The 13564-nt window shown below is 41.8% G+C and overlaps 1 protein-coding gene across 3 annotated transcripts in view; it reads right to left on the reverse strand.

The window, feature by feature from the left end:
• Positions 1 to 442: 442 nt before the first annotated feature.
• Positions 443 to 13564, reverse strand: part of plppr2a (phospholipid phosphatase related 2a) — a 56728-nt gene continuing 43606 nt past the window's right edge. Inside the window, exons 4-8 of one of the 3 annotated variants that reach the window (XM_014193518.2) lie at positions 9255 to 9375; positions 4813 to 5063; positions 4487 to 4663; positions 2215 to 2342; positions 443 to 1425 (exon numbers count right to left, since the gene is read on the reverse strand). In XM_014193518.2, the coding sequence (XP_014048993.1) occupies positions 1317 to 1425; positions 2215 to 2342; positions 4487 to 4663; positions 4813 to 5063; positions 9255 to 9375 (786 nt within the window). In that variant the 3' untranslated portion in view covers positions 443 to 1316. Of the gene's footprint in view, positions 1658 to 2198; positions 2343 to 4486; positions 4664 to 4812; positions 5064 to 9254; positions 9376 to 13564 lie in introns of all 3 variants that reach the window. The other 2 variants (XM_014193520.2, XM_014193519.2) reach the window with 2 other exon arrangements.

Raw genomic sequence — 13564 nt, forward strand, 5'->3', positions numbered from 1 at the left:
CACATCAAATAAATACATCTATGATTAATCTCCTCATAAATAAATCACATTATCACATGAATAGGCAAAGTCCAATAATATCTCTCTACAGCCCAGAGACAGGGAATCTTGGTTTTCCAGTGTGGCGTTCCGTTCCATGCCGATGTGATCCGTTCCATTCCAGGCAAAAGGGATGTGTAAGTAAACAAGTATTTTAGTAACATCACAATGACAAAGCTTTGGTAACCAAGGTTCCCTGTCCAGATACATTGAGTGTAAAAGAAAATGTTTTGTACTGTACAAAGCTCATGTCCTGTCACTTGTGATGTATTTCAAAATGTGTCTCATCCGGTCTTACCAAATTTGTATGTATATATATATATATTTCATGCTGACTTGCTGCAGCTGCAACCAATCGAAAGCGGAGAAAAATAAACCGTCTGCAGTTTTATCCTGTTTGTTCTTGTATTGTCTTCTCCTCAGTGATATGAACAGAATCCTTTGACCTGTGTAATGTCATGCAGAGCTGAAGAGAGGTCTGCCAGAGAGCTAATGCAGTGTGTGTAGACCTACCAGGATCCTGATCTGTGTGTGTTGTCTCTATGCTGTATTTGGAAGGTACAGTAATTAAGTACCACCGTTGCTACAGAAAGTGATTGGTCCATAAACATTTGTTCACTTGAGTTTGTTGACTCGTGCAGATATTTGATGATTTGCGCATTCTAGGATACTGAAAATGAGCCCTAAAGCCAGCAGAGAGCGTTCATTGAGCGGTTGTTTGGATTCTTCTTAAAAGTGTACAGAGACACAAATGACTGAAGGGTTTCAGGATGACTGGCTGCATTGCCTGTGAGGACATCTCCAACAGACAGTTGAAAACATAAAAGAACACAGTTCTCAAATGGATTCTGACAGTTTCTCCTTACAAGCACGTAGAAGATGAAACATCACCTTGTGATATCAGTGAAATGTGTACTTCACACAATGAAGCACATTCAAAAAAAGTCTGCAAAACAAAAAAGAAGCCTCAGAAAACAACTAAATGAAAGAGGCATACCTGTACCTGACACTGTAGTGAATGTTCAGCTGGAAAGCTGTTAAGTCTTTGTGAGTCTCACTTTGAGAGCTCACCTCTCGGTTCCCCCAGGGATTTGGGCTTGGACAAGGTTAGGGGGAGGTTTGTAGAGGTCTGAGTATGCTGTGTGTGTTGTGTTTGTGTGAGTGTGTTTTGACAGTCTAGACCTGTGTGGAGTAGGATCTGTAGAGGGTGGAGTAGCGGCCTGCCGGGTGGGCGGCACAGTGGTGTTCGTGTGAGTGTTCATGTTCGTGTGGCTGGTCTAGACTTCGCTGGAAATGGAGCGAGACGGAATGAGGACATCTGGGGTGGCGGGGAACCGATACGGCTGATGGTCATGTGATCTCTGTGAAAGGAGATCCCCTCGGAGTCTGCAGGGGAGAGAGAGGAGTGAAAAAGAGAGAGGGAGGGACAGAAGAGAAGAGAGAGAGGAAGAAGGAGAGAGAGAGGGAATGAAAGAGACAGAGAGAGAAAGATGGGGTGGAAAGAGTGATGAAAAAAAGAAAAACGAGTGAGGAGCAAGAGAAACAGATCAAAAGTTGGTCAGAATGGCTGGTGAACGTAGGGATGGTAGGGAGGGCAGGAGGAGGAGAGTGCAGGATGCTGGTGACATAGATAGAAGGATAGAGATCAAGTGAGGGATAAGGGAAAAGAGCAAGGTGGGAGACAGGGGAGAGGAGGTCAGGTGAGGGTTAGTGTAGGTGACAGACAAGAGGAGACACAAGCAATCTCAAAGCTGCTCCCTTGAATCACACTTCCAACAGGTTGTCCTTCCCCAGTGCCTTCTGCTCTCCCTTATCTAAAGAGCTCACAGTGCACTTCTCATTCACTTCAAAGTTCTAAGAGGCCATCAAAGCTTCAACCACTGAGGGATGGTGAATGAATGCTGAGGAATTGACTACCGCAAACGGCTCTCTCTAAAGAGACACATATTTTCTGAGTAAAGGGTTACTGGCTCAAAGACAAGGTTTGGTGTTCTTGTGCTTTGGTCGGGGTTGAGGGTTAAGAGGTGGTGCTGGGGAATGCGCTGTGAGGGGACATCCTCTTTTGGGATTGGGAGGACGACAGAAGGGGAGAGAAGGGGTGCATGTCTGCCCCCCCCCCCCCATGTGCAGCTCTGCTGCTCACCCACCCCACCCCTTACCTGAGTTCCACTTAACTTTTCGAGAGGACTCTCCACACAGGGCAGAGCCACCATGGGCATGCCTAGCACCGACTCAGGGCGCTGTGGCCGCGGGGGAGGGGGAGGGGGCCTCGTCTGCTGGAAGTTGTTGATCACACAAGTCACCTGGAGAGAGAGGAGTGAGAGTGAGAAAGAGAGAGAACGGGAGAGAGAGAGAGAGAGAGAGAGAGAGAGAGAGAGAGAGGGAAAAACTGAGTTAATAAGAGAAGAAAAGGTAATGCCAAAAGTATTGGGACAGTGATAATTGTGTGATTTTTTTGGCTCTGTACTCCAGAACTTTGGATTTAAAATGATACAATGACTATGAGTGTAAAGTGCAGACTGTCAGCTTTAATTTGAGGGTATTGTCATCCATATCGGGTGAACCATTTAGAAGTTACAGAACATTTTGTATATAGTCCCCCCATTTTAGGGGACCAAAAGTATTGGGACAAATTCATCAAATCAAATTGTATTGGTCTCATGTGCCCGAATACAACAGGTGTAGACTTTACAGTAAAATGCTTACTTACGAGCCCATTTCCAATATTGCAGAGTTAAAATGTAAGACAAATATTTGCAAAAAAAAAACTAAATAGTAAGACTACAAAAACAATAAGAAGGATATATACACAAGGAGTACCAGTACTGAGTCAATGTGCAGGGGTACAAGGTAGTTGAGGTAATTGATGTAATATAATACAGAGCCTTCGGAAAGTATTCAGACCCCTTGACTTTTTCCACATTTTGCTTTCGTTACAGCCTTAATCAAAAATGTATAACATTTTCCCCATCAATCTACACAAAATACCCTATAATGCAAAACAAAAACAGGTTTTTAGACATTTTTGCAAATTTATGAAATAAAAAAATGAAATAACACATTTACATAAGTATTCAGACCCTTTACTCAGTACTTTGTTGAAGCACTTTTGGCTATTTGGGGAGTTTCTCCCATTCTTCTCTGCAGATCCTCTCAAGTTCTGTCAGGTTGGATGGGGAGCGTTGCTGCACAGCTATTTTCAGGTCTCTCCAGAGATGTTCGATCGGGTTCAAGTCCGGGCTCTGGCTGGGCCACTCAAGGATATTCTGAGACTTGTTCCAAAGCCCTTCCTGCGTTGTCTTGGCTGTGTGCTTTGTACTGTTAGAAGGCGAACCTTCACCGCAGTCTGAGGTCCTGAGCGCTCTGGAGCAGGTTTTCATCAAGGATCTCTCTGTACTTTGATCCATTCATCTTTGCCTCGATCCTGACTAGTCTCCCAGTCCCTGCTGCTGAAAAACATCCCCACAGCATGATGCTGCCACCACCATGCTTCACTGTAGGGATGGTGCCAGGTTTCCTCCAGACAGTGTTGCTGAGTGAGTCTTTAGGTGCCTTTTGGCAAAGTCCAAGCGGGTTGTCATGTGCCTTTTACTGAGGAGTGGCTTCCGTCTGGCCACTCTACCATAAAGGCCTGATTGGTGGAGTGCTGCAGAGATGGTTGTCCTTCTGGAAGGTACTCCCATCTCCACAGAGGAACTCTAGAGCTCTGTCAGAGTGACCATCGGGTTCTTGTTCACCTCCCTGACCAAGGCCCTTCTCCCCCGATTGCTCAGTTTGGTCACAGACTTGGCACTCCGGTACCGCTTGCAGTGAGGTAGCAGAGAGGACAGTCTATGACTTGGGTGACTGGAGTCTTTGACAGTTTTTAAGACCTTCCTCTGACACCGCTGGGTGTATGAAAGTAGTAAAAAGTTTAGTATTTGGTCCCATTTTCCTAACACACAATGATTACATCAAGCATGTGACTCTACAAACTTGTTGGATGCATTTACTGTTCGTTTTGCCTGTGTTTCACATCATTTTGTGCCCAATAGAAATGAATGGTAAATAATGTATTGTGTCATTTTGAAGTCACTTTTATTGTAAATAAGAATAGAATGTTTCTAAACACTTCTACATTAATGTGGATGCTAACATTATTAAAGATAGTCAAGAATGAATCATGAATAACCTCTTACCACAACAATAACAGGGAAGGTTAGCATCTCTTTTTTTGTAAGTGAAAGTGAGAGAGACATTTCTCATCCCATGGCGAGAAGTACCAGGATTAACAGCCCCTGTGCTTTTGAACTTAAATATCAATGTAAAATGTCATCAATATACATTACTGTTGTGTTCTATCACCCTCATCTCCCTGAATAATGACTTCCCTAACCACCCTCTTCTCCCTCACCATTCCCTCAGCAGCTCCCTCCATCCTTCCCTCCCTCCCCTCCCTCCCTCTCACCAGAAACACAGCGATGGCTCCTCCAGTGAAGAAGCCGGCCAGGACATCGGCCCAGTGGTTGCGGTACTCTGCCACCTTGACCACCCCCACCAGCATGGCCAGGCATAGCAGGGTCAGGCTGACCGTAGGCTTGGTCAGCCGAGTGCCTTTGGTCCGGAATACCAGCGTCACATACATCTGAGACAGACAGGTAGGGGGGAGGAGACCAGGAGGACTGTCAGGAATTGTAATACTGTAGGCTGGGTATCAACTCTATACTATAGGGTGGTATACCATAACATGTGTATCGAACTGTCCAAACTCCTACTCCCCAGACCAGAACCTACCACAGTGTAGACTGCAGAGTAGACACTGAGGGCTGCGTCCTTGGAGGGGAAGGATTTGCGTGCGGATGCCACTACCAGGGGGTTTCCAGTGCAGGCACGGGGCTGGGTGATATACTGCATGTTGGATGTGCACCCCAGGGCCGTGTAGTTAGGCCGGCAGGCAGACAGGAAGTGAGGCGTCTGGTTTCCTGTAACCGCCTGACCCGCGTTGGCAAAGATGGTGGTGGTGAACAGGCCGAAGGAGAACACCCCTGAGGGAGAGAGAGAAAGAGCGAGAGAGAGCAATGACAGCCAACTAAAAGAGGAGGAGTTTAGTTATCCCCAGCCTACCTGGGAGCCGCTGTTATCAGCTGAGGTGTGGAATTGCAAAAGCCTTCATGATCACCTGAAGTGATGAACATGCAAATACAGTTGAAGTCGGAAGTTTACATACACCTTAGCCAAATACATTTAAACTCAGTTTTTCACAATTCCTAACATTTAATCCTAGTAAATTCCCTGTCTTAGGTCAGTTAGGATCACCACTATATTTTAAGAAAGTGAAATGTCAAAATAATAGTAGAGAGAATGATTTATTTTAGCTTTTATTTCTTTCATCACATTCCCAGTTGGTCAGAAGTTTACATACACTCAATTAGTATTTGGTAGCATTGCCTTTAAACTGTTTAACTTGGGTCAAAACTTTCGGGTAGCCTTCCACAAGCTTCCCACAATAAATTGGGCAAATTTTGGCCCATTCCTCCTGACAGAGCTGGTGTAACAGAGTCAGGTTTGTAGGCCTCCTTGCTCGCACACATTTTTTCAGTTCTGCCCACAAAGTTTCAATAGGATTGAGGTCAGGGCTTTGTGATGGCCACTCCAATACCTTGACTTTGTTGTCCTTAAGCCATTTTGCCACAACTTTGGAAGTATGCTTGGGGTCATTGTCCATTTGGAAGACCCATTTGCGACCAAACTTTAACTTCCTGACTGATGTCTTGAGATGTTGCTTCAATATATCCACATAATTTTCCCTGCCTCATGATGCCATCTATTTTGTGAAGTGCACCAGTCCCTCCTGCAGCAAAGCACCCCCACAACATGATGCTGCCCCATGCTTTACGGTTGGGATGGTGTTCTTCGGCTGGCAAGCCTCCCCCTTTGTCCTCCAAACATAGCAATGGTCACATGGCCAAACAGTTATATTTTTGTTTCATCAGACCAGAGGACATTTCTCCAAAAAGTATGATCTTTGTCCCCATGTACAGTTGCAAACCGTAGTCTGGCTTTTTTATGGCGGTTTTGGAGCAGTGGCTTCTTCCTTGCTGAGCGGCCTTTCAGGATATGTCGATATTACTGTGGATATAGATACTTTTGCTCCTGTTTCCTCCAGCATCTTCACAAGGACCATTGCTGTTGTTCTGGGATTGATTTGCACTTTTCACACCAAAGTACGTTCTCTAGGATACAGAACGCGTCTCCTTCCTGAGCGGTATGCCGGCTGCATGGTCCCATGGTGTTTATACTTGCGTACTATTGTTTGTACAGATGAACGTGGTACCTTCAGGCGTTTGGAAATTGCTCCCAAGGATGAACCAGACTTGTGGAGGTCTACAATTTGTTTTCTGAGGTCTTGGCTGATTTCTTTTGATTTTCCAATGATGTCAAGCAAAGAGGCACTGAGTTTGAAGGTAGGCCTTGAAATACATCCACAGGTATACCTCCATTTGACTCAAATGATGTCAATTAACCTATCAGAAGCTTCTAAAGCCATGACATCATTTTCAGGAATGTTCCGAGCTGTTTAAAGGCAACTTAGTGTATGTAAACTTCTGACCCACTGGAATTGTGATACAGTGAATTTCAAGTGAACTAATCTGTCTGTAAACAATTGTTGGAAAAATGACTTGTGTCATGCACAAAGTAGATGTCCTAACCGACTTGCCAAAACTATAGTTTGCGAGTGTAAAACCAGAGACAAAAAGTCAAATAGTTCCATTACCGTCCGTAGAAACATGTCAAACGATGTTTACAATCAATCCTTAGGGTCTTTTTAACATAAAACGTTGATAATATTCCAACCGGACAATAGCATATTCATTACAGAGGAAAAAGAAGGAGCGGCGTGCCAACGTGCCCGCACAGTAAACAACTCACTAGTCCCAGTCAGTCCACTGATTGACTGAGCTTCTATTCTCTGCCCAGTAACAGTAGAAGGATGAAACACGTTTCTAAAGGCTGTTGACAGCCAATGGAAGCCTTAGGAAGTGCAAAATGACCCCACAGACACTGTAGTTTCGATAGGGATTAGATAGAAAAACTACAAGTCACTTCCTGGTTGGATTTTTTTCTCAGGTTTTTGCCTGCCATATGAGTTCTGTTATACTCACAGACATCATTCAAACAGTTTTAGAAGCTTTAGAGTGTTTTCTATCAAAATCTACTAATAATATGCATATCCTACCTTCTGGGCCTGAGAAGCAGGCAGTTTAATTTGGGCGCGTATTCATCTGAATTTCTGAATACTGCCCCCTATCCCAAAAAAGTTAACTAGAAATTTGTGGAATTGTTTAAAAATGAGTTTTAATGACTCCAACCTAAGTGTATATAAACTTCCGACTTCAACTGTATGTATGAAATTCTTCACATCAGTTTTAGCCATCACCATCACAAACTGCTGAGGCATGTCTCTTCCTGTTCTATTGTGTTACTTGCATTCTCATGTTTCTTCAAATGTAGCAAGTTCAATCAGGAAGGCTGGTCTGAATGCTTGTTTAACTTCATCAAGCCGCAAAATATAATTCACTCTGTTTGCTATTATACGGGCATAGTGGGAATGAATACAAACGTTTCTTCATCAGCACAGCATCTAGTTCTTCTCCTATATCCTATTAGCCATGTGCAGAATGTCATTCACCTATTTACCTTTAGCCTATAAGCACGGCACAATAATGCACATTCGGCAGGCTTACTGTTTAACCTATCACTTTCCTCTCTTTCAACCAATGGGTGTCAATCTTAGGATGTATTTCTATGTCAACTTACCCATGTTCTCTCACTTGCTGTTTTTCAGCAGCAGTTTTCGACAACCATCCACCTTCCCACAACCAGCAGATATAATAACCTTAAGGCCTGTCATTGGAACTCCGTTCCGCTAGCCGGGGGGTTTGATGCCAGCTGTCCAGCAAAGGACTCCCTGTCTGGCTCCGAGGAGCATTCCTCGGTGAGGCCATACCGCAAATTATTTAATACAATTTCATATTGCACTCTGTCTCTGGTGTTCATTCAGTTACGCCTCTACTCAAACTTATATCGTACATCTTGTGTTTTTTTTCTTACATTTTATATTATTATCTAAATTATTATTATTATTATTATCTATATTATTATCATTATTATTATCATATTATTATTATTATTATCTATATTATTATTTATATAATTATCTATATTATTATTCATATTTATCTATATTATTATTATTATCTATTTTATTATTTATATTATTATCTATATTATTATTATCTATATTATTATTTATATTATTAATCATATTTATATCTATATTATTATTATTATTATCTATTTTATTATTATTATTATCTATTTTATTATTATTATTATTATTTTTATTATTATCTAAATTATTATTATTTTCTATATTATTATTTATAATATTATTATTATTTTCTATATTATCATTTTCTATATTATTTATAATATCTATATTATTATTATTATTATCTATATTATTATTATTATTATTATCTATATTATTATTATCTATATTATTATTATTTATATTATCTATATTACTATTATTATCTATATTATCATTAATATGTATATTTATATCTATATTATCTATATTATTATAGCTATTATTATTTTTATTATTATTATTTTCTATATTATTATTATTTATCTATATTATTATTAATATCTATATTATTAATACTATTATAATAATTATTATTATTATCATTATTATTATTATCTATATTATTATTATAATTATTATTATCTACATTATTATAATATTTATTATCATTATTATTATAATAATTTTTTATATCTATACTATTATTCTAATAATTATTAGCATTATGATTATTATAATTATTATTATCTATACTATTATTATAATAATTATTAGCATTATTATTATTATCTATTATTATTATTATTATTATTACTATATTATTATTATTATTGTTATCACTGCACTGTTGAGAAAGAGCTCTCACTGTACTGTTTTATACCAGTTATATCCTGTGCACAGTGACAAATCCAATCAACATCTACATTTTCCTTTAAAAAGACATCAAATTCAGATACCCTTTTATAGATATTTCCAATTCCAGGTGTGTTTATATCATCTTGTTAGACACACTAATCATTCAAGACTAGTTCAGGCAGGGCTGGGTGGTGTTGGTCTAAACCCTAGAGGCTGTAGTGGTTACCTAGGAAGCGGACGATGCGTCGCAGCAGGGGGTTGAAGTAGCAGCAGTCTGCTGTCACTATGGTCTTCTCTTGCGTCCCCTCGGCCTTCAGAAAGAATGCCACCAGCTCCCCCATCAGGATCTGTAGAGAGAGAGAGAGAGACACACACAGAGAGAGAGAGAGAGACACACAGAGAGAGAGAGAGACAGAGAGAGAGACAGACACAGAGAGACAGAGAGACAGAGCGAGACAGACAGAGAGAGAAAGAGAGACACAGACAGACAGACAGAGCGAGACAGACAGAGAGAGAGAGACAGACAGAGACAGAGACAGAGAGACAGAGACAGAGAGACAGACAGAGAGACAGAGATACAGAGACAGAGAGACAGAGACAGAGAAAGAGAGAAAGAGAGAAAGAGAGAGAGAGAGCGAGAGACAGAGAGAGCGAGAGACAGAGAAAGAGAGACAGAGAGAGAGAGAAAGAGGCTGTGAAAGATCCAGTTAGCTTTATTGAGGACCCTGAACTGAGCGAGAGGGCGCATGTCTTGAAAACAACAAGTTATTTGATTTAATTTAGGCTATGCACAAGTTCTCGGAAAGCCACATGCCCACACAGACCTCAACTCTCTCACACAACACGTGGTCTAATGTTAGCGCGTGGCTAGTGATCCCCATGTTCACACCCACACAGTTTCATTTGAAACCCTCATCATCAACATCACATTCGCAGGAGTCCAGACATTCATTTGTGTTACAAAAAATACCCACCGTTGGAGCGAGGAACGTGCCAGGCTCGTGACAGCCGCAGAAACCAGATAATTGTAGCTCCATTGCACACCCACTGAGTGCATGTGCTGATTGGTTTACTGAGGGCCCTGAACTGTGAAACTCACTCTTTTATGCACGGTATTCAGACAACATCAACTATTTCCAGTTTCCGGAACGACTTGCCACAACAAAACATTTGCATGTTCTTCTGTAGAAAACCATGTGTTTATCATTCCAACAGCAAGGACTTAAGCTGATAGCCTCCCTAACACTAAAGCATAACTGAATCCAAGTTATGTTCTCATGAAATATACATGTAAAATGCACTCGGGATCCACAATACAGCGGAATAGCAGAGAATAACATATTACCTTCCCTTATTTATAGAAATGAGAGAGAAATAAAAGTCTCAGATCTAAGAAAAATTAAGACTGGAGAGCTTGAATGAGCTAACAGCCTCTGAAGCAAAGGCTCTGCGTTCCTATGTGCGTGCCTAATCGCACTCCCCCTCCATTAGGGAAACATACATCATAGCGACTAATGGTTCCATAGCAACATTAAACTAACTCTAATATGAACCATGTCATCAAATAGGAAGGAGATGATCAACATAAACTAGAGGTTGCCGAGGGCACCGCTGACTGACAAACATATGTCCACACAGTAAATCTGTTAGCATGTGTTAGGGAAGTGAGGTATTGGGCTTCATCCCATCCCACTTCTGCATGGATCAGTACTCTGAAACACTGATTCTCAGTCTGCTAAAAGCTGTTCAGGAGTAGGGTGGTGATCCTGTTCGGAAGCATATTACATTGTCAATACTGTACAACCATCCCTCTTTCACCACTGCTAATAGCTACATCCTCCAGAATTAGAGCAGATGAAAACACTTTGGAGATACAATCAGTACAGAGAGGGAGATAGAAGTGCGTGTCGAGATGGAGAGGGATACAGAAAGAGAGGGACGAGGGAAAGAGAGAGAGAGAGAGAGAGAGAGAGCAAACTGTAGCAATGAATTATTCACGGATGTGCCTGGATCCTGTCTGCATGGTGAATCATGTTGCACATTATTTCAACTGACGTCTTTTGAATGATCCCCTCCATCACGCTGGAGCTCGCTCTGCTGCGTGTCTCTATTCTTACTGCTCTCTTAAGGAGGCAAGGTAACATTGCTGGAGTGTTAGTGTTTAATGTCAAGGAAGTTAAGTACGACAGTCAATGTGCTGTCTACAACACAATCACGTAACATGTCTGTTTCTACACAGCACCAGTTGACTGATGTGAAGCAGAAGGGTACTCTACAGGAAGTGTTTGTTCACAGTGCTATTAGACCCACTCCACCACACCTCTGAGGAGGAAAGGAGAGAGAGAGTGGAAAACACACAGGAGGGTTGGGATCAATTACATTTCAATCCCAGTCAATTCAGGAAGTAAACCAAATTCTAATTCCAATTCCAACTTTCTTTATTGAAAAGCATTGAAGGGAATTGGAATTGAAATGTGAATTTCAGCATACTTCCTAAATTGACTGGAATTAAACAAAATGTTTTACCTCAACCTTACTTACCTCAACCTACTGCAGACAGGCAGTATCCCCTCAACAGACTAAGAATAGTATCAAACCAATCATGTGCCTGGGCTGTGACATCAGTCTAATATGCGTTGCGTGGAGACAGAGCGAACAGGAGAAGAGAACAGAGAACATGTCCTGCACTTCACCCTCGTCTGCCGCTGAATCAGAGAAAAGCTCTGACAAGTGGGATGAACTGGACCCTGACCCTATTGGGGTGTGTGTGTGTGTATGTGTGTGTGTATGTGTGCATGTGTCTGTGTGTAAACATTCCTGCCAGAGTTAGAGCAAGTTGGAGGAGTCAGTTTGTGTTTGTGTGTATGCAACTGGGTAAATATCTTTACTGTGCATATCAAAATATGTGTCTTCTCCAAACCAAGTTGGTAATCAGTTCTAATCACGTGGGAAAGAGGGGGAAGGAGATGTGAAGACAGGGAGAAGAGGCAGAAATAAGATAAGGAGGAGATGAGGCAGGGAGATAACAGCCCTAGGTAATCATCTGAGGCTAATTCCAAGAGGCCTGTTAGATCCCAGATAAACACAGATAATAAAACTGAGAGTGACAAGAACAACAGCAGCCTCCTGACAACAACACACACTGGAGCAGGACCATTGTTCCTCAGATAGGGCTTATTAACACACACACACACACACACACACACGCATGCACGCACGCACACACACACACACACAGGGCTACGGATGCTCAGCGAACCGACACACACCACTCTGGTCCAACAGCTGACTCTGTTAAGATGAGTGTGTGGGGAAATGGAATGCTGACAATTCCAATCCCATAAACAGATGCATTATGGTACATGGTATACCACCTCTACTGCTATTGTGTTTGTTTGTTTGTTTGTTTGTTTGTTTGTCATCACCTACAGTGGAATCTGACCTGAATCACCTCAACATACACTGGACTTTAGATAGGTCTACCATGTAGGGTACATGTCACAGTGGATTGAGTTGATTATCCTCTGGTGCAGAGAGAATAAGCTACAGCCTACAACACTATGAATGATACATAAAGGAAGTGTTAAGTGCCTTGTGGCTTTGGAGTTAGATCCCATCTAGTACATACAGTAGTGGCTGGGATTGTATAGTGTATACAGTATCATGTTAATATGAAGAGGATCCAGGCTGTACCACATCTCCACGGAGCGTTGGAACAGCTGGCCAGGCTGGGGTTTATTAAAACCATTTGTTCAACATGAACCGTTACAAGAGGGAACAAGCACTATCGCGGTTGAATGAAATCTGTAAACGCGCGTGCATGCATGAACGCACGCACGCACGCACACACACACACGCAAATTAACTAATATGTGAGTGCACTTCATGGACATTGATAGCTATAGCTCTCTGATTTGAAGGGAAAATAACTGTTTTCAACGCACTTATTTCAGCGTAAACAGCTGAACATTTGCTGTTTCTATGGTTGACATGTATGGTTAATCATTCTGGTTGTTTTCGGTTTACTATGTTCTAATGCTGTGATTTCTATAGTCTTACCAACCATAACCCTTTAGTCTTGTGTTATATCACTCTTCTCTTACCCACTCCTTCCTCCCTCATGTCTTTTTCTATGTCAGTCAACCTTTATAGATTTTTCCTCCCAGTCCCCAACCGGAAAAGTAGGTTAGGATTTCTCTCTCCCTTTCTCTCGTTGTCCTTCCCCTCCATTCTTGAACTCTTTCATTTCATGCTCTCTTTTCCCAAAATCTCCTCTGTTAAATCCCTCTAAATTCCCTGTTGCCAGCCAAACAGCTAAGCCACAGCTGCAGATGAGGAACAGAGTCTGTCTTTAGTGTGAAAAGCACAGAGATGCAGGAAGAGAGGCAAAAGAGAGGAGAGAAATGAAGAGGGAGGAACCTAGAGAAGGAGAGCAGAAGCTGAAGAGAGTGAGAATGAGTGAGTAAAACAGAATTGGATGATGCTGCTAACTGGTCTCTGGGGTGTTGAGTGAAGCATGTCCCTCTGCCAGGACCA

This window comes from Salmo salar, chromosome ssa03 (genome assembly GCF_905237065.1).
Source record: "Salmo salar chromosome ssa03, Ssal_v3.1, whole genome shotgun sequence".
NCBI classification, from domain to species: domain Eukaryota; kingdom Metazoa; phylum Chordata; class Actinopteri; order Salmoniformes; family Salmonidae; genus Salmo; species Salmo salar.